This window comes from Stegodyphus dumicola, chromosome 6, assembly GCF_044657685.1.
Source record: "Stegodyphus dumicola isolate Sdum_Otavi_A_Nest chromosome 6, ASM4465768v1".
In the NCBI taxonomy this organism is placed as follows: Eukaryota; Metazoa; Arthropoda; class Arachnida; order Araneae; family Eresidae; genus Stegodyphus; species Stegodyphus dumicola.
Genome location: NC_140773.1, coordinates 22,179,760 through 22,202,657, shown reverse-complemented (window position 1 = coordinate 22,202,657; position 22,898 = coordinate 22,179,760). Strand labels below are relative to the sequence as shown.

At 32.4% G+C, this 22,898-nt stretch overlaps 1 protein-coding gene across 2 annotated transcripts in view; it reads right to left on the bottom strand.

The window, feature by feature from the left end:
• Positions 1–22,898, bottom strand: part of LOC118202030 (trans-1,2-dihydrobenzene-1,2-diol dehydrogenase-like) — a 109,855-nt gene that overhangs the window by 69,770 nt on the left and 17,187 nt on the right. Inside the window, exons 1-3 of one of the 2 annotated variants that reach the window (XM_085818165.1) lie at positions 17,969–18,096; positions 10,761–10,868; positions 7,050–7,161 (exon numbers count right to left, since the gene is read on the bottom strand). In XM_085818165.1, the coding sequence (XP_085674291.1) occupies positions 7,050–7,161; positions 10,761–10,850 (202 nt within the window). In that variant the 5' untranslated portion in view covers positions 10,851–10,868; positions 17,969–18,096. Of the gene's footprint in view, positions 1–7,049; positions 7,162–10,760; positions 10,869–17,968; positions 18,097–22,898 lie in introns of those variants that run through there. The other variant, XM_085818166.1, reaches the window with a different exon arrangement.

The following is a 22,898-nucleotide window of genomic DNA, read 5'->3' as shown; positions in this document are numbered from 1 at the left end:
TTTAAAGAAAGATGATTCATTTATGTAAAGATTATTAAATGGCTTATTTTATTATTCAATTTTTAATACAAATTAACTGATTTTGTAAAATAATTTAATTATGAATAATTCAATTTGGGGTCTATTGGATGTTTAAAAATGATCAAAAGATTTTTAATATCTTAAAAATAAAAGCAAAATTTTCAGTTTTAATATTTTGTATTAATAATTCATTTTAAATTCCTTGCTCAGTTTTAATATATTCACAAATTCAGATTTAAAAACAAAATAAGTTGTATAAATATTTTCAACATTTCTGATTTTTCCATAGCAACCATAGGAAAAGGATTTGAGACTATCTGTGTAAAAAAAAGTAGATTTTAGATCATCACACCTTCACATACTTTCACTGGAATTTTCCTCTGTATATATACTGGGATGTGACACTAAGCAGTTGAGAGTATGTATTTAAGAGGTTAAAGAGATATTGTAACTAGTGTTTCAAATCCTGATAACATCCCATACGCTGTCGGTGAGACGTAGATAGGATATACTGGGATGTGACATTAAGCGCTCAGGAGGATGAGTTTAGGAGGAAATTGGGATATTACGGGATGTCCTGAGGATGTAGTAAGTAGGACTTTAAATCCTAATAACCTCCCATATGCTGTCGATGGGACATAGATAGGATGTTTTTAGGATATAATGGGATGTGCTTGGGAGGTTTGTAGGATGTCCTGAGGATGTAGTAAGTAGGAGTTCATATCCTAATAACATCCCGCACGCTGTCGATGGGACTTGGTTAGGATGTCCTGAGGATATCCCGGGATGTGACATTAAGCACTCGGGAGGAGGTGTTTAGGAGGTTCGGGGGATATTCCGGGATGTCCTAAGGATGTGCGCATATCCCGCGAGCAACATCCTTGGGATATCCCAAGGATGTTTTTGTGCTATGTGGGCAAAGTTGACTTTACACTGAGATCAAAGAATCTCTAAGAAGAAGAATGAAAGCTTCCATAGACGCAATGTAAACCTGTTTCGCCTCTGCGCCGCTGTACCGAAGAGCCACGGCTATGCAGTGAAACACCAGCGCAGGGTAAAATTTAAACAGCCGCAGTACAACAGGAGATAGTAAATTTTTTACTTTGAAATAACTCAAAATGTTTTATTTTCATACATTTTTGGAGTTTTATGAGCAAAAGGATGTTAGTTGGAATTTTGGGGCGAATTATAGAAATCTTGTCCAATTTTTACTTTCAATTTAAACAGCGAGCCGTACGAAGACAAAATTTAAATGAAATAAATTTCTTAATTCTTTTCTTCTGTAAACTTAAAAAGGGGGAAAACACATGTCGTACAAAACGTAATAAATTTTTATGGATCCTTAGTTAAAATTTAACAGTGAAATTTTAAAAGCAAAATTTGCAATAACTAACTGAAACAGAAAAAAATATTTTAAGACAATTAAAGGCACCCCTAAATAAGTTGAAAACATTGAAATACATTATAATTATCCGACAACAACTTTAAAAACAAATTACCATGAAAACGTTTAGACAATTATTTATAATGACCATTGTGAAAACCAAAGTTTTCACCCAATAGCCAAAACCATTTCACTTACAGCATTACATTTAAAAAGTCTTTAAAAGAATTTCACATAGCTAAAACCTCTGACTACAACAACAAAGAACGTTTTCGAACAACGTGGTAAAAGATTGCTAACATGGCCGACGGCATGCTGCATTCTTTGATGCTGCTTTGTTGCCTCCTGATGTTATTTTGCACATGCGCAGTGAGGTACGGAGGGTGGATAGCTTTGGAATGGTTTGTCCCTTTAGAGTAAGCTTCAGGGATATACATAATGTGTCTCTTCGGTCTGACGGAGCCACATTTGCCCAGGGGAACCTTTACTTCTTCTCCTTAGAGATTCTTTGACTGAGATGACCTTTGAAGGTTAGATTCTTATTGTTGCGGGGAGGGGGGTTGATGAAGTGGACTTACCCTGCGCCGTTTCTTCCTCAAGGACGAAGAAGGGAGTTGGCAGGGGGGAAAATTAAATGCAGGACCATGGAGCATGGAGGTAAGAAAGGAATTTGTAACTTCCTACCTCCATGATGCAGACGCGTAAAAACCAGGACTTAGAAGAGAAGGGCTAGCTCATAGAGCTTTTCCCCCTGAAGCAGAAAGTGAGAAGTGATGACGTAGCCATGATGACACTGAGCGCGCCAATATAATTCACAGCTTGGAAATTAGCGTTTTTGAACCAGCGTTTAAAATGAGCTGTGTGTGAAAGATAGCTATAATTTGGAAGAAGCAATGTTACTGCTTTATTTATGCATTTTAGACTGAACCATTAAAAAATTTAATAATGCTTACTCAATTTTAAAATGATAGATAAAATGTGCTACTCTTTTAACATAAAGTTCCGTGTTTTTTTTTTTTTTTTTAATTTTTATTTGCAGGTTTTTTTCTTTAATGCACGTTTATTTCTAATCATTTCTTTATTTACATGCTAACTGAGAGAATTTTTATACTGCTTCTAAGATAACTATAATAGCAGCTATTTAAATTTACTCAAAATACAACTTTACATTGACATAGGTTTAAACATATATGACATATATGGCAACATATCTGCTAACCTACGTTTGATTTTTTGCCTAATTGTAAATTTTACATTGTTATAATTCTCTTCCGATTCAATATAATAGATATTTTTTTAAATAATTTTGTAATTTATACTTATATCTATATTACAATTAAATAAATATATATAAGATTGTTACCTTAATTTTGACAAAATAGCTTTATTCAGAGTACCTAAAACAGTTATTTAATTTTTCAAAAGTGTGAGTAAAGGAAGCAGGTCTTTTTATGCCAATTACTTTGATGTTTTATACTATTATATTTTATCTAGAATGCTAATATAGCACAAAATCTAATCAATAATTAGTTACAAAGGATACAATAACTTTAACAAGTACTTAGCAAAATTAGTTTGTAAAATACTTGTTATTCTTGTTGGTACTATTCATAATACGGAAGATATTATCGATTAACTCATAGAAGTCAGATGCTTTCTGATTTCCTGTGGGGTAGAGTATACCTTTTGCGGTATTTTTGAAAATAATGTTTTCTCTGGAGCGACTTTTTGTCTCTTGTTTCCCTTGACCATTAAATAATTTGGTTTTAGTTTGTGACACAATTTGATTTCTTCGCAATCTCTATTTAAAACCTCTTTAATAATATCAAAATTTAAAACAGTTACATCTTCTAAAACAAATCCTCTATCTAAAACACAGTTTCTCAGTAATTTGAGGCAGAGCGCGAAATGAGACCTCTGATTAAAAAACAAACTGCACATTTTGAAAAGAACCAACTTAATCCAGTTTAGAGTAATAGCAGAGTTTTCAATCTATATGCATTTCGTCGAAACTGAGAACGCATATTTTTTCTACAGATTACAAATATTCGCCTCTTTCCTTCTTTAGAGTAAGAACATTACTTTGAATTCTTGGACTACACTAAAATTTAGAAAAAACTAAAAAATAAAATAAACACCATTTCTTTAATTTGATAATACTAGGTAAAGATATTCCAATTTTTTTCTTAATTTTTTTTCTTTCCAAAAATCATAGCTTTAAGATGGCAGAGCTCTTATGACAATGCAACGTGAAATATTTTCACTAGTCCACCTGATTTTTTTCTTCTTTTTCAGTAATGCATTAATCTGCGTCTTTATAAAAATAGGCTTTAGACATTTTTCCAAATTCTCCGATTTGTGCTCCCACCCCCAAATTTCGCTATTTGAGATTTTAATTTCTGATACAAATTTCTGTCTAGATGTCGTCCACCTTCTTTGTCGCTGAGCAAACATTCTAAAATTTTTCTTTTCTCTATTTTTCAATGCTTTAATACAATTTAATACAATTTTCTAAGGATATTATTTTGTTCTTCAAATTATCAATGCATTCTTGTTTATCCTTAAACATTCAGGATGATCTACATTTTCATTTGTGAGTTTTATTTCAAAATCATTAAAATTTGATTTATTATTGTCATCATCAATTTCGATTTATTATTGTCATCATAGTTTACTTTCGGCACAGCATTCCATTTCAATAGTTTCTTTTTGTGGCTATCCAAACAAGCGATTTTTCATATCATCTTCATAAACACTGCATAGAAAATGTTCGCTGCAGATTTTTCCGCTCTTCACATTAATAAAATCTTCTCTTTGACATTTGTGTATCCATTCTTTCGTCAAAATCAAACTCTCATTTGGATCCTTCGGTTCCATGAAATAAAATATCTCATCCTTTCATACTTCTGTAAGTGCTACGGCACGTTACTGCAGCGCAAAAAGCCATATTACGTAAACGATACTTTACAATATAGAATTTAAAATAAAAACTGACTAAAATTGCATATATATAAATTATTTTAAATATATACATTATTAGAAAACAGATATATATATTATTAAAATTAATTTGGGATATGTAACCTCTAGAAAATCGTCTCGCAGCTCAATGAAACTACTGTTTTAAACGCGGGAAATCAGGACAGGTGGCATCACAGTGACATCAGATTATTGCCTGTTACGTCCCCCCATCAGGCTCGCGTCGGCGAGGAGTCGAACAAAGAAATGAGCTAGCCCTTCTATTTATCCCTGGTAAAAACGTAGAAATCAGTTAATAAAATTAGAACTATTGTAGCCAAAAATTTAAGATGCACATCAAAATGTAGATAATAGAGTGGCCTACATTTTTGCTGTTAAAACGCTGCAACACTCCCAGTAGAAGAAGAGATATTAAAAAAATAAACCATGAAAATGGCACTTGTAGAGACACTTTATAAAAACACATAAAAAGCCCTCACGATCACACTACAGACTTGGGACTTGTACCAGAAGCAAGTGGAAGGTACCAGCTTACTGTTGGTATGTGGATTGAAGTTGGATGGCTAAAAGGTGCCGAGAAATCTTTAATATAATTTCGCGTCTGAGCGTCACTTCAATGAGCTGATCCCATTTCCGTTTACAATGGTAATACAAAGACAATGGAAATAACATTATATTAAACCATATCTCTGGAACTATTCGGCGTAGCCACGGGTAGTTGACACCAAATTGAAGCGCTCGACGAGATCTTTTCGATGATATAAAAATTATGCACTTTTTCACTTTAATATAGCGCTTTTACCGAGTAAAACGTGGAGCTCATTTCTGCACGCACGAGCGGGGCAAAAGTCATATGAGAATCATAATTAAGTGGACTGGAACAGTCTAGCGAATTTAGTTCATCCTAATCAATTCTTTCACGAAATATGATTGCAGGTTTATTTTAAGAATACCACCTACATTTTTACACGAAAAGGTAGGTAATATTTTCATAAATGTAAGTTTCATACTCAGCTTGTATTTCAAATTTTTGTTTCATACGCACCATATCCAAATTTTAAATAATCCAATATCTGAAACTGATTTAATTTAGTATTTAAGCCATTTTCATTCTTAAATCCATCAAATGACTTTAAAAAATACAGTGACTCCAAAAATTGAAATACCTTAAGATTTACCTAGAAATTAGCTTTCAGAGAAAATGATCAGTTTCGACAAAAGCAACATTTTTTAAAAAAATAGTTCTTAGATATTAGATATAATGCTTCTTAATACATTATGCTTTAGGGTAAAAGTAACAATTTCAAATAACAGCTCAGAAAAGATTAGAAACTTTTTCAAAGATTAGAAACTATTCAAAAAGTTTCAGAATATTTTCTGATTATATACAAAAAATTTCGAGTTTCCCAACATGTAACGGAAATACGAACCTTTTTTTTTCGGGGGGGAAGACATCCACGACGGTATTTTTTTTTTTCCTTTATACAGATAGCCCTCATGCTCTTTGTCTTATTCAAAAGAATTTTGAATAGTTTCTGAAGAAGGTATTGTTGGGTGCTTATAATAGATTGAATGCACACAGAACTGATCATAATTTGATAACATTTATTTTGCCAAAAGCAGCACTTCCACACAATGTAATGCTATGTACACACAATGCAATGCGCATCTAAAAGGCGATCTCTTAGATATCTCAGTACTGACAAAGAATTTCTAAGAATCCTTAGAGATTCTTTGGTACTGAGACTTCAGCTCTGAGGATGTTCTCAGGGATCTTATCTAATTTTCACCAGGCCGCCGAGAAATCTCTAGTACTTCACAAAATTACTGGAAAAGCATATGAGAGCCGGATAAGGTTACAATAGCACATACTGATTAATTATAGATATTCAATTACAATACCCATTACAGGGAACAGACCAAAATGCCGCCAACTAATTACCAGGTTTGGCGACTTTTGCGGATTTCTCCCCAAATTTGAGATGAAAATTAATCACCCAAACCATCGGTAGCTTGGCGATATTTCGCCAAATTAGCGAGAGAGCTATTTACTGAATAGTAAATTCTTACTTTTCCAGAAAAGCCTAACCTCCTTTGATTTTTCATGTTACATTGTACAAAAAAGTAGGACAATTTCACATATAATTTCTCTAAAATTATCTATACATGTACAAGATTCGTAACATTATTTTCTCTTGCAGGACTCGCTTCAGATAGGCCTTACTCGTTATTTCACATTTTTCAATTTTTAGTACAGACCATAAATTTTCAAAGATGTGGATTCTCAGGAACTGCTCAATTATTGCTAAACGAAATAAAATATGTGCCATAAATTCCAATATGTGCCATACGAAATGTTTTGTTTGTTAATTGAATTTGGCAAAACTTCTTTCTACGTAACTGAAGACTACGTACTACGTACGTGTTGGCAAACTCTCTCATATTCCTGCTATGCATGGCTAGAAACCACAAACTGTGTATGCAGTCAGCCCGTTCGCCAAGAACCAAACAAGAGTAGAACAATCGTCAGTATTCAGCAATGTTATCCATTCAACCAGTAGTTTGTATTTTTGGCATTCATCATTTCAAGGCAATGCAGTTTAATGGCAGTATAATGGCAATGCAGTTTAGTGCCAGTACAATCAATGAAATAAAAAATATTTACCAATATCTGGATCTTTTGCCAGATCTTCATATGATCCATATGCTTTTAAAATACCATGTGTGAGAGCAAACTCTTCAGCTGAAGATAAATTCCTAGCAGCAATAGCTACAAACTTGTGAAGAGAAAAAAAAAATATTAACAGTATAAGGTGTAAAAAAGCAATAAATTACACAAAAATTAAAATTGCATAATACAGAGGCTATTCACACATTTTTTAGACGATGTATATTGTATTCACAAAACTAAATTACATAAAATTCTTGTGTTTTAAATGTTCTGTTTGACATCCCTTATTCTGAACTATCTTTCGACACCGCAATTTCCAGGATAATAATGCCTTTTGAAGTGGCAGAAGAGATATTCTATCCCATTCCTCCCGAACAGCTTTTCAGAGTCCTGTTAGGCTTTTGGGACAACGTTTGGATAATGCAGTTTTTAAAAGTCCGAAAGCACAAAAACCCATAGGTGACAGATCGTGAGATTTAGTAGAGATATCAGTGAAGGGTATGGCCTTGATACCAGTTTTTTGTTCCATTTCGTTTAGGAAATTTACAGTGGATTTTGATGTGTGACTGCTAGCTCTGTTCTGATGGAGTCTCACAGATTGATGGCACTGTGGGTAAAGCGATGGTATTTCATTCAGAAGAATTGGCGATAAAATATGTTCCTGATAGTATTTGGAGTTAATCTTCACAATTTTTTGCACTCTCTTTATTTTTAACCAACCATTATAAGAAAAACCAGCAACAATCATGAATCCCTTAGAAAAACTTTCTTTCGATTCTTTGAACCATGTACTTAAATTTTTTTCTCCCCTTTTATGATAATAAATGGCTCTTTTTTTGTTACAATCGTTTAAATACACCCATGCTTCATCTATTGTGACAACTGTTTTCCATTTTTCATTGGATAAGTGTTTCTCATATAGAATTCTGCAGCGTGTCCTGCGTTGAGCGATATGCTTTGGAAGAAGACGATGCACATTGCGTTTTTTCGCTTTCTTAAGATTTAAACCAACCTTTATCATTTTGTTTACAGTGACACCGAGCATTTTAATGATTTTTCAACTGTCCTATGACAAGGGGGATTTTCATTTAACATTAAATAACGTACCTTTGCAATAGTCGAAGATGTCCGTTTTTTCCTTGGATACTTGTTTGGAAATTTTGTCCCACTTGAGGCTCCAATTTGACGTTTTTTTTTTTCCTTTTTTGTTGATGATATTACCTATCGACGCTTTAGATATCACAAAACCATGACTTTCACATCGTTTTTGGATAACGGAGTATGCATATTTCTCTTCGAAAGAGTAAATGTAGCCTTCGAACCACTGCTTTCTTAAATTCGCCATTTTGAATAAAAACAAAACTTTCAAGCCACAGACGATAATTTTGAATTTTAAAAACATAGTACAATTGCAATTACTTCTTTTGCAGCAAATGATTTTTTATTACCGCTTACCAAAATCGTCTAAAAAATGAGTGAACAGCCTCTGTAATACGTTAATGTGTACAAATGACTGAAATAGAAAGGAGAATGAGATTTTAATCTAAAATTTGTTAATTTTCCTTTAAACAGGGCTAAATAATGTCAGTTTTGATTTGAAATCAAAAATGGAACTAAAAAGTATTTTCATATGGAAAAAGGTATTTCAGTAATTTTGATAATTCATAAAGAAATAATGACCTGAGTCTGTACTATCTGCTGTATTCCCTAACAAAAGAATGTTTATATCCTTTTAAGAACACTGAATAAGAAACTTTGTTATCACTTACACAGATAAAAGTTTCTTCCTGGTCTACAATTAGTTTCATTATTGCTTCCGTTACCCTTTCCCCTTAAATCCTAATGCTCAAACGTTTTATTCTGTGATTACTTAGGTTTACTAGGAAAAAGAAAATGGTTACTAGGAAGTACATGACTCTACATGCTTGTTTGTTTATGTGAAAACAGCAAAACTCACAGATTGATGTGTCTGCCTCAGAACGAATATCGTGAGTGACATTCGAGTATTCGTTTTAGGTTTATATCTATGAAAGCAACTTTGTTAGACAGCTGTTTGCCGGAATTCGAAAACCCAAGTCGAGCTACCATTTATTCAGTGGTCTTATCAATTCGTTCGCTGGCCGGAACTTTAGTACTGAAGATAAAGTAAAAAGTTCTGAAAGTGTTTAAAACTTTTAAAGGATCTAAATTAAATTTCGCTCTCCAATCTCTGAAAGAACGTATTGAAGAAATTTTAAATTAAAGCTTAAAATGCAAAAGTGCTTTAAAAAAAATCTATTTATAATGTGTAGAGTCATTAGGATTTTTCAGAAGCAGGAGAGGTAAAACATGAGCAATGCCCTCGCCGGGACTCGAACCTGGACCTCTCGAATACGCGCCGAGTGTACTACCGCTACACCACGAAGGCATGCAGAAAAGAGGGAGGGAATACAAAATCTAATGTGAACATCACATGACTTCCTTATACGGCCTTTTAAATGATACACATTTTTTTGCTGCACTTTTCTCAAATTTCCTTAGATACTTTTACTTTATTTCTCATTCAATCAACCCAGTTCTCACTTTGCAGCAAGGCAAAAATACATAAAAAATCAAAATATCTTCATTAAAATTGTACAATACATAAAATCCCAAAACACCCAATACACTTAAAAGCAGTTTAAAAATAAATTTTTTGCAATTAAAATTAGAGTTTCTACCGGAAAACAAGCAATTCGGCTAACGGTTTGAAAGACAAAATTTTCGGTGCACAAAAATTTTAATTTAACTTTCGGTCCCACTGATCGAAAAGACGTTTAAGTTGGTGCACCAACTGACTTAACTCATTATACAACTAGAAGAGTTTCAAACGGAAACAATTAGCCGCCACGTTAGGCCTAGCCACTACTTACACTTTTAAACTGTTCATAATTCTACAACTAATGCACGCAGATTAACTAAAGGCATAAAAACCTGAACTGGAACCCAAGAACAAAGCAATTCAATTATTTTTAAAGCAAAAAATGCATAGTTTTTCAACATATAAGAGTAAAAAAATAGATCTCACCGAGCCGGATAAGAGGGTGGGTATATAAGTTTGATGCAACCGATTGCAACCATACTTTGTTAATAAATGTAATCTGTTGCTCTTCCTAAATTACACTTTTTTTATTTCAATTATTTTTTTATCTTAGGCTCGGTGCGAAACGGAAGTTTATTATCAACTGTTGGATGGAGAAAATTTCTAACATTTCTAAAAATTCATAAATTTCTAAAAATAAAACAAAAACAAAATGGAAAAGGATGTGTATATTATTCAAAATAACCAGTTATTTCATACATTTATTTTTTTTATTTGTAACCATATTCTTTCTTTGATAAATTTTAACCATAGTACTCAAAATTTCTGTCAATGGTTGCTAAAATAACTACCAACATAATGCTAAAAAAATGCTTATTTTTAACGTATTTAATTTCCCAAATTAAAATTAGCATTTTTAGCATTGCAATTAACTATCACATCTTGCTGAGAAATGGATAGCATTTAAAACGTACGTCTAGGTACGAAGAACATAATCTGACACTGTCATAGAAATTTAGGAGATGAAATATTAGATCCTCTGATTCTTCTATTTTAATTTTTATCACCATATACAACAATTTGGATATTTCATGATAATACATCCATATTTTATGAGATTATTTTTTTTTTTTCATCATACTTACCTCATGCTGCCCATCTTCTATACTCTGAGCAGCAGTCACAAAATCATGACTTATCTTTCCTGCACTGACAACTCCCCACTTAGTAGCCATTACTCTTCTTTAATTTGTCTATAAAAGCAAAATAAGATAACAGATTATAAAAGGAATTCAGAAAGCATTATTTTCTTATCTTAACCTCTTAACTCCTTCCCGGGGGGGGAATTATAAATAAAAGCTCAATTAATTATTAGTCATTAAAAAACATTTAAATTGTATACCTGTATTTATATTGTTACGAAATGCCCAGCTGCGGTAAGATAGCTTCCCCGAAAAGCGGGTTAGGACTGCTATATTTGGAGCAAAATCGCCCATTTGGTGACATTTGGGGCCAAAATTAGCGATATGCCATAGACGAATGTTCTCGAAGGAACCAGAATCTGGTATATCCCCAAAGGGTTCTCGAAGGCAGGTCAAAAGCTATATAAACTCTGCCTGTGCGCGGGAAGTATTATTCACATATATGGTCCAATTTTAATGATGTCGAATTTTTTTTTTTTTTTTTTCCAACTTTATTATTTAACATCGTTTTCTTTACACTTACATCACGTACAATTCAACAGAAAAAAGAAAAAAAATTAAATTAACGTAGCATAGCAGTATGTTTAGAATTCTCGGTGTAGTGTTAAGTGTTGGCATATATATACTGTAAAGGCCCTTATTTTCGCCTTTATACTGTAAGGCTTTAATTTTCGCGATTTTCGCTAGCCCGTCGTTAATCGCGAAAATTTAAGCCTCGCGAAATACTGTTTTTTTCCGCCTCAAATAATAATAAAAAATCAGAAATTTTTCATTTACCCAAAATTTAATGTTTTATTGCACAGTTGCAAGCTTTTTCTTGACAACTTTCTTTCTTATAACTATTTTTTGAATAATATACAACTATATTTCTCGAATATAAAACAATAAAATTAATAGAAGGCAGCTCATTCACTTAAAATACTATTTATACCAGCTTCTTTGAAGCCATTCAAAATCATCTCATGTTTGGCTTCAATACCGTTAAATACGCGCACAAGTCAAGAAGCGTGAATCGGTTTTAATCGTGATATTTGCAAGTCCACAGATTCTTTTTCCTCGAGAAATTGAAGCTCATTAGAATACCATTCAATAACCTCATTCTTGAGCAAACGCGTGAACTCGCCATTTACAGTTAAGTGCTCTCCTGTGCAGAAAGCGGGCGTGCAAACTGGAATAATATTTCTCTTCTTTAGTTCAGTCAGAAAAAGATCTTGGTGTGCCTTAAAAACGTCGAACAATGCTACACCAGGTTGTTCTGGAACTAGCCCGAGAAACTCTCTCTGCTTGTCGTAATAAGATACAAGAAATTCTTAAAATAATAAGGCACAAGAAATTTCTTAAAATGCTTTATGCGAAAGATGTACTTTTGGAATTTTTCAACTTTCTCAACTTTACTTAGGTACTTCTGAAATTTTTCAATTTTCGGTTCTGTTCATATAAAATTCGCGAAATTTTCAACTCGCGAAATCACCGATGTATTCATTTTCGCGAAAATTACGGCCCGGAAAAATAAGGGCCTTTTAGAGTTTTTTTTTTTTTTTTTTTTTTTCAATCTTTCAATCTTTCCTCTTTTCATATCAATGTTCACTTTTCTTAGTCAGATGACTTAAAAAACACTTTTTTTTTTTCAATCTTTCAATCTTTCCTCTTTTCATATCAATGTTCACTTTTCTTAGATGACTTAAAAGCACTTTTTTTTTTTCAATCTTTCAATCTTTCCTCTTTTCATATCAATGTTCACTTTTCTTAGTCAGATGACTTAACACTTTTTTTTTTTTTTTTTTTTTTTTTTTTTTTTGTCTGTTAATTTCTTTATTAAATGTCACCTTTTTCGCACTTAGGCAATGTAAAATTCATTTACACAGCAAACTAAAATATTTAAAAACAGCATATTTTAGAGCTCCCGATACAGTGTTGGAGATAATGTCATAAATATTTTTACATTTTCTGTATTATTTTACATAATCTGTATTTTTACATTATCTGTAAAACTAGCCGCAGAAAATAGTTATCATAAAATTAAAGTACCGAAAAATCCCTAGTACCTTAAATTTTTCAAAATTACTGGAGTTAAATTAAACACAACAAAATTAAATTATATGATAAAAGCAGGACATTCCATTTTGAAACTATTAAACTAATTAATTGGAACTCTAATATCACTAAAAAGTAATAGGTAAGCACTTTTTATAGCCAAATAATTAGAATTAAAAATATATGTACTGAAATATAAGATTTAAAGAAAGAAATAATAAAATTAATTAATGTTCAGGTTAATAACCACGTCTAAAAAATTTATTAAATTTTATGTTAAAAAGGCAAGCATTAACTTTTCTTTTTAATTTTTTAACTCTTTATGCTATGACAAAATTACCTTCAACCTTAACTGGAGGGTAATGGAGGATTTTGAAGAGTTATGGGGTTACTTGTAAATATGGATTATTTGTAAAAATGTGTATTTTATCAATACTGGACTCTTTCCTTTTACTAATGAAGCCCACCAGCGGCGGAGCGGTAAAGACGCTGAACACTGGTAGTTCGGTCCGAGGTTCGAATCCTGCGAACGGGCTGGCGGCATGGGTGTTTTCGTGGTTTTCCCCATGTGTAACCTTGTATACGAGCCAGTTTCCCTTACAAAGTCCCCCCCCCGAAGGCATCCTTTACCTTAGGCAGATAGCCCCAGTGTGCTTTGCCATAATTAAATACACCACCTTTTACTAATGAAGGGCCAACTCTTTTCAAAAGTCTCAATTCCTTACTTTTGGGGCCCACCAGCGGCCAAGCGGTAAAATCGCTGAACACTGGTAGTTCGGTTCGAGGTTCGAATCCCGCGAACGGGCTGGCTGCATGGTTGTTTTCGTGGTTTTCCCCATGTGTAACGTGTATACGAGCCAGTTTCCCTTAGAAAGTCCTCCACGAAAGGCATCCCTCCCCTTAGGCAGATAGCCCTAGTGTGCTTTGCCGTAATTAAATACACACACACCTTACTTTTGGCTAGTATTAAGTTTTGATTAAACTTGTAACTTCAGTTTTATATAATGCAATCTAATACAAAAAACTTCTTACAATAATTCTCTATTATTTCAATTTGTAATTTTCTATTTCAAATTCAAATTAAATTAATTCAATTACATGTTTTTTCGAACTTTTAATTTTAATTTTACTAAAATTTTTTTTCAAAACATTTTTTTCAAAATTTTTACATCTTTAGTAGTTTGCAACTCTATTTTGACAAACAGTAGCAGTTCCCAATTTTTACTTTTTTCACATTTTAACAATGCCTCAAAGTTAGCAACGTTTTTACACACAAAACAAGCATTTTACATTTTACAATATTAAAGTTTACAGCACAGGTTTTTTACAATAGCTCTCACAGGTAGCAGCTTAACACTCAACTTTACATCGTATTAGCGCCCCCTATTTATACAGTTAGCAGTAACAAACGACTCAACTTCACCTAGTTTAGCAAATGCTAGTCCACACTCAAGAATTCAAATATGTAGTTCTAGATAAGTTAAATTAAAACTTGCTATTTACTAGCCTTTTTATTATTATTATTTTCATATTTTGATAGATTGTATATAGTTTATTTTAGGTTTACATACATAATTCGTGTAGGGGAAGTTTTCAGTAGGCAAGAGTTTCTAAATCACTTTGATTTTATAAAAAACTGACATTTAATTAATTAATTTTAATTCTAGTCATTTACTTGCTATTTCTCAAAATTTCACTAGTTTAAATTTCTTTTTTAGTAATTCACAACATTTGGTTTTACTCTTTGGTTTTGAATTTTACTTTTACCCTTGCCTATATGGATGACGAAACACGAATTGAGTAATGGAAGAGTTAGGTTTGGGGGCAACTTCCCTTGATAAGTCTGTCTCCTGACTGCTCAACAATTATTCACTTATGCAATTATAGTTTTTGGAATATATATTTTTTCATGGTTTTAGATACGTGCACTTAATTTCCATATGCTCTTAGAATTTAAATGATATTGTAAATTAGTTTGCAGCAATAAAAATTTATTTTTATTTTTGCAATTAAATTTCTTAATTAAAATTTATTAGCTTTTTACGAATACAGAATATTTGTTAAATTCAAATTTTCAGTTTATAAGGTATTTCTCCCGCCTTCTTAGCATGCCTTCGTGGTATAGTGGTCAGCAAGCTCGGCGTATATTCGAGACGTCCGTAGTTAGAGCCCCAGCTAGGGCACTGCTAGTTTTTCATGTCTCTTGCTTCGAAATAATCTAATGGATCTATAGTGGCGCCCGAACTAAAACAGGTGGTGGATGATGATTCTCCACCACCAGGATTTGGCGATTGGGTCCTCTAATACTCAGTCGCCGTTTAAAAGGGGGTGTATATAAGGTATTTCTCCCGCCTTCTTAGCAAGCCTTCGTGATGTAGCAGTCAGCACGCTTGGGGCGTATTCGAGAAGTCCGTGGTTGGAGTCCCGGAGAGAGCATTGCTCATTTTTCATGTCTCCTGCTTCGAAACAACCTAATGTCTCTACAAGTTCTTTAAAAGTGATAAATCACAGTGCTTTAAAGGCAACTTCCTCTTGATAAATCTGTATCCTGCCTGATCAACAATTATTCACTTATGCAAGTTAATTTTTTATAATATATTTTTTCATGGTTTTAGATACGTGCACTTAATTTACATATGATTTTAGAATTTAAATGATAGTTGCAGCAATAACAAATTTTATTTTTTATTTTTGCAATTAAAATTTCTTAATTAAATTTTAATTTTATATTAGCTTTATACCAATAGAGAATATTTGTGCAATTATATATATATATATATATATATATATATAAACATATGTTACGGTGAAACACCGAAATCTGGAGAATGTCGACTTTCACCGGTGAATGTCAACATTCACATAGTCGCTTGGTGTATGTCCGAAATACTTTCCAAACACTCTTATTTCTGACTTACACCGGTCAATGCCGACATTCACCATAATACTAATGGTGAATGTTGAACATATAACAATATTATATTTTCTTCTCCGTAATTCAGTCGCGAATAAACGCACTTGAAACTTGAAATAAGAACTTAAGAACATGAGAACCTAAAACACACAATACATTCAAAATGAGAAAGAAAAATAATAGAAGTTAAAAACTTACTTAATTATACAGTACGTTCTAAATGAGAAAATAAAATAACAGTAATAAAACATTTACTAAATTATGTGATTCAAATCTTATTTATTACAACAACTTAAACTATTATGGCACTTAATGACCTCTCTTTTCGACTTACACCAGAGCATATCTGTGATTGTCGATATACACCGGTGAGGGTCCGAATGTACAAGAATGTAGTGTAATATTCGATCTTTCACGGACGTATTTGGTGAATGTTGACATTCTCCGGTGAAAGTCGACATTCTCCAATTTCGGTCTTTCAGGGTAACATATATATGAAACAGAAACACAGATAATTTTCTAAAGGAAAATTTATAATCCTTCCAAGAATTTTCGCGCATTATGCCACTGAAAACTCATCAGTAAATATAAAAAGAAAGAAATTTAGAACCAATTTTTCACAGACAAAAAAATTGAAATTCAAATGAACTGTATAAAATACTATAACTGTAGAATAAGAATATTTTAAAATGTAAAAATTAAAATAAACCATCACAAGAAAAACTATAAAAAAAATATGTAAAACAACAAGAAGGAAGAGGTATCTAATTAACTTCGACATAACGTCTTCAGGAGGAGATGTGTTGAACTTAATTACAGCTCCTCTTTCAAAGCAAAAATCCTTGCTTTTCTGTATCCAGAATTAGCTGATGAACCATTTCAATATTTTTTTTTAATCTTAATAGTTCACCCTATAATTATAGTCCTCCTCAAGGCGAAGGCAAATGGCAACAATAAGAAGCAAAATCATTAAAAATATCTTCCAATTAAAAGATATTTCTCTATTTTAAAAAGAATCTTTAATAAAAATGAAAACTTACCTTAAAATATAGAAAAAAATTAAAATTCTACGGGAAAACATCTTTGAAATTTCAAAACAATCTTAACATAAAACTTTACAAAAATTTCTTATATATAAATTAATTTTAAAAATTTTAATTTTTAATATATATATAAATTTAAATCAAAATATAAAACTTGATTTCGAAATACTGCTGCAAAAAATGAGTAAGAATAGCTTTTAATAACGTGTATAGATTGCTTTTATTTTGAAGGAACAAAATTTCTTTTTTAGAAACACAGCATGAATATTTGTTTATAAATCTATTTGAAATATTTATATTTAAACAGTATTTAAAGAATATTGAGTACAATTAAGTCTCTATACTGCATTTCTTCATGCTAGGGTGTATGTTGTTTTCCCATAAAAATCTTACTAAAAACGGGTTTCGTTTTAGAATCGTTGATATCTTAGAATAGCAGATTATACCGAATTACTAATTATACCAAAGTAACTCATTTTTACGTATTATTAATTTAAATAAATTATTATAATTTAATGAAAAAATTAATTTAATTGTCATTATTATTAATTATTACTATTTAATATTAATTTAGTGGTCATAATGATGAATTATTATTAATTATTTCTATGGTCATATAGTCAATTATTATTTATTTCATTTATTTTATTTACGTAGAATCAAAGCCTTCCATTATTCGATTGCTAATTGCTTAAAATTTTTGTATTTGGACTCCGATGCACGCTAGCACGCTCTGTGAGACTATCTGCGCAGTCGCAAAGCGGTACATAAAATATTTTTATGTTACCATGGTTATTGTTGAAAATAAAACAAAAAAATGGATGTTCTCAAGATTTGAAGTTATGTTTTTAATTGTTTATTCGGACAACATTTTTTAAATGTTGAGAGTACATTAAATATTAACACTAGTGCTGAAATTTAGGCATCATAGAATCGATTTTGTCTTAGAACGAAAAAAATACGATGCAGAAAAATGAATTGATTTGAAAAAACTTAATAGTTTACTTGAAATTCAGTTAAAAATTATAAACTAGTTCCGATAAAAAAATATCCAATTCATTACAAATAAAATTATCGTTCTGAATTACAGTTACTTTTATTATTTATTTATTTATTTATTTATTTATTTGAGACTAACTATCGTTGAATTTCAAACTTACCTTTTTTACAGAGGCAGAATTACAGAGTGGAAACAACCTGATGAGGGCTACTGAATGCTAAGTACTGCAATCATATGGAAAATCGAGACGACACTTGTTGTTTCAAGGTTAATAACTACTAGAATTTTATCTCAGTGCACGTGACAGAAGTTGCAGTTTTCATTTCTGATAACATGCCCTGACATGACCTTCTAAAGCGAGGTTACTGAATAGAGGCAGTATTCTCAAAATAGCGAAAAGAATATTTCCGAGATCCGGACGTCCAGTATCTGGTATAATCTAAAATCCGGACCTCCAAAGGTCACTATTAACTTTTTTTTTAATTATATTATATATATATATTGTGTGTGTGTGTGCTGTACGCATGCGCATTTGATCCGCCCCGAGCAAAATAAAACATGCGGAAAGTCCCGATTCTTAATTTCACTTTGTCACTAAATAAAATACCTCTTTATTGAAGAAACAATCATTTTAGCTTAAATTTATATGATCAATAATTTGGCTCCGTAGCTGCCGGTCACACATCTCAAACCGAAACATTCTACAGATCGTTGATTTTACACCCAACTAATATTTTATATCTCTGACGCCAACCTGGCGAATTATTTATTATATTTTGCTTTCATTTCCGCATATGACATATGACAACCTGAACAATGACTCATGGAGCGATACCTAAATTTTTTTATATTAGTAATTGAAAAACAGCACGATTTTTTATGTTGATATTACGCTTGGCGACGATTACAGATTTAAAATAAATGCGCTAAGAAATGTTGACAGGAAAAATTTAACAATGGAATTCAGGCTTAATTGTCTTAGAGTGCGATAGAAGCAAGATAAAATTTAGCGGAACAACTTGTCTTTAGTCGCCAATCTCATAATACATAGCCAAATATGCATAGTGAACGATAGCTATATTTTATGATGGTGGTGTGGTTATTTAATTATGGCAAAGCACACTAGGGCTATCTGCCTAAGGGGAGGGATGCCTTCGTGGAGGACTTTCTAAGAAATTTTATGATGATAGATGCGAATCTGAAGGTTTTCGGATATCGCAAACCAAAGGTGAAATTTTCCAATTAGCGGATTTTGTAAAGAAATGTGGAGAAGCGGTAATAAATGAAGACGATATAAAAGATTTTCACTGTGATGACAATGCTCTTCAATCATCAATCAATTACCGGATGGCGAAATTTGTAGTAGGATTCTAGATCCAGAAAACACCGCTACAGACACAGTGACAGAGAGAAGAAAAAATTTCGATTGACAAGTGAGTCAGAATTCTAGGCACAGCAATTGCAGGACTTCAACAATGAAACTTTGTAAATGAGTAAGAAATTATGTTTGTCTATAGAATTAAAGAGAAAGTATTAGCACAAAAAGCGAAGTAACTTAAACAACTTGAAAGAAATGTTTAATAAAGTAAAAAAATAAGTTTTTTTTTTTTTTTTAGTCCAAAGGGATTTGAATCCCGAAGGACTATTAGTTTCGTTTTGGCATTTTGCGTCGGACTCATAAATGTCGGTTCACTTTTCCAACTGTTGCCACAAAATGTTAGAGTCCTGTATTATATTTGAAGAAATTAAATAATGAAAAATCTGCATAAATGTATGTATATTTCTCGTATTGTGATAAAACAACGGTACATAGAGTCATCGAATTTTGAATAACGTAATCCTCCAACGCATATGAGCATGTGGAAGACCCAATTTGAAATTTGATATTTGTTTTATGATCGATTTCCTATTTTTTAAAACTTTGACGAATTTTTGATTAACAAACTCAAGGATTTCAAAGCGAGCAATGGCAACGTTATGCAGAAAAAACATTTTTATCTCCGGCGCGTGAGTTTTTGTATCGGAAATTCTAAAGATATGCTCATTTTAAAACTATTTTGCGATATTGCTGTTGCACTGGATCTTATGGTTTAAGTGCGAGGAACATGATATTTAATAAAGAAAGGTAACACACAAAATGTTAAAAAACGCCCCTTTGGACGTAATTTAAAATCTGAAACATTTCAGATTTTTTTTTTTTTTTTTCCTTTCTTTTTCTTTTTTCTTTTTTTTTTTTTTTTTTTTTGTGTGTGTGTGTGTGTGTGTGTGTAAATTTTGATACCTTTTTAGATCATAAATGCTTCATTGCTTCATAAATCACGATTTCGTATTTTTTAATTTTATTATTTCTACATGTCATCTTACTAGATTTAAACTGATAATCTAATATCCGGAAAAATCCCAAATCCGGAATAGCGGAAGTCCCGACGAGTCCGGATCTGTGACTTTGCACTGTATTCTCTTTTCCTATGCAATTGAAGTATTTCCGAGTAACACTCGATGTTCATTTATACTTTTCTTGTAGCTCCCTGTACAGAAACACAGCTGCTTACAGCTTGGAAAGCAGCCGAAATGCAGCTTAGAAAAACTATTGTGCTATGCATTGCTGTTAAACTCTTGCATTAAACTACAGACGAAATAAAATGGTTAGCAACTTGTTGTGATGCATTTTATAATTATTATTATTTAAGTGTACCAACTAAAGCACGATACGGAAGGGAAGGATGTCTTCGTGGAGGACTTTCTATGGGAAACTAGTTCGTATTAATAAGTTACACATGGGGAAAACCATGAAAACGCCCATGCAGCCAGCGCGTCTGAATTACCATTGTTAACGGACGTTACCGCTCGGCCGCTGGTGGGCCTGCATTTTATAATAACTATAAATTTTAATTTTTGGATCGAAGGAGATTTACTATTTACAAAATTTTAGATTCGTTGTTTTTCATTTAATTGAAATGTGAAGAAAACAGTAATATTTGTACCCAGCTTCTGAAATCTTGTTGAAAATAATTTCAAGAGGCATTGATGGAATCTGTTATTGCTTAAATGTGAAAGTTTATAATGAGAATCTAGATACTGGAACTGTTGAGACAACTATCTATCACGGGCTGTTCTAGCTGATAAAGATAGATCTGAAGTAAAGCATGCTTGATACAGAAAGCTTGCAAAAAGGAGCTGCCTATATCAGATTATCAGATACTGCCAGATTACTAGAATTATTAGATACACATGTCGGATACTGGTTACACATATTACAATATGCATGAAAAACACTTGCAATTTATTTAGTTTTGGAAGATGAATAATAACTTGCGCTATGTTGACTACTGCAAGAATCTTACAAGCAGAAAATATGATCATCTGTTTTTCAGTTTAGTTGCATTAAAAATGCACAATGAGTGCAACAAAAAGAGGAAGAAAGCAAGGAGGAGTGATTATGTTTTCGGATGAAAACAAAAGGTAAATTTTAAAATGAGGATTATAAAAGGGAATAATAATTTAAAAAAAAAAAAAAAAAACTGTCACTACAACAGAGGTTAACCAGGAAAAACTTCTGGTCATATAGTTTGACCTTGCATTCTAGCAAACCGGATTTCACAGAAGACGATCCTTGCGAATCCTTCTCATGCTACGAACTGCAAAATACTTCTACATCACGAGATTATTTAAGTGAACTCAAGTAGTGTGGAACAAGCTAGTCTGTTCCAAACTTATGCAGACAGTAAATGGCCACAAGGTAATGTCAACAACTTAAATCATGAATCTCAGCTGCCTTCTTTCAAAAATTCATGCTAGTAAAAGTAGTGCGATGGTATGAGTAATGTTTACTTTGAAAACTATTGATTTCTTAATGCCCATAACTTTGAAATAATAATGTCATTTCAACATCTTTATCGCTCAGGCATATTTATACATATATATCATGTTGCAAAGAAATTCCAGGAAGACGATAAAGACTTCTAACTTGTTCTCTTTAACCACCAACTATTACTTCTGCGAATGCCATATGAAATGACATTTAAAAAGCAGTTTGTAACAAAAAGCGGCTATGCGCTGTAAAATGAATACAGGTAGCCCAGATTTTCTGGTAAGTAAAGGCTGGTTCGAAAATTTCAAAAAGCGTTTTTCAATTCATAGTATAAGAATTCAAGGAGAATTTGCATCGGCTGATTATGAAGCTGCTAGGACGTTTCCTGAAAAATTTCAAAATATTATAGAAGAACAAGGATACACAGCAGTTAAGTTTTCGATTCCGACAAAACTGGGCTTTGGTGGAACAAAAATGTCCAGTAGAACCTTTATATCGAGTCGCCCAGATGGTATAGTGGTAAGGGAAGCCTGACTGCGATGCCGAAGGGCCTGGGTTCGAATATCGGAGAATGCATGGTTTATAACTGACCGTTCCTTCATATGTGGCGATGGGGGCCCACAGATTAGGTGCCTCCATAATAAAGAGACCATCACATCTGGCCTTGTAGAGATTAATGGACTGGGTTACACTGTAACTGTTCACAATCTGCCATGGGGGGGGACCTTTATATCGAAAAAAGAAAAAACTGCATCCTGATTTAAGGTTTCTAAAAATTATCTAACGCTATTTTTGTGCAGTATAACTTTCGACCTTATGACAAATTCTGAAAGTGAAAGCGGTCTCATTCCACCGAAAAAACGTTCTCTGTTGATTATACTGAGCAATGACAACGAAAAAATTTATTAAACTAAAGTTGCGTTAAATTAAAATATGTAATACTTTTTGTTTTGTGTTGAACATGTATATATATTCTTAATAAAAATTAAGTTGTTTATGTATAATTAAAAAAAATTGTTTTCAGTAAGTTTTCGGAACGCAACCCCCCTTTTTATACTGCCTCTGTGTCTCATATAACACGGTTTCACACAACACAGCATTTTCTAGGAACCTACCTATTGTGTTATATGAGGGTAACCTGTACTTTCATCTCAGATTTGTTTGATGTACATGTGGAATAATATTACTGACTTGCTTGCCACCAGTTGAGTTGCTGTAGCGCCTGTTATTTGAGTTGCTGTAGCGCCTGTTGAGTTGCTGTCAGCATTTGTACTCAATT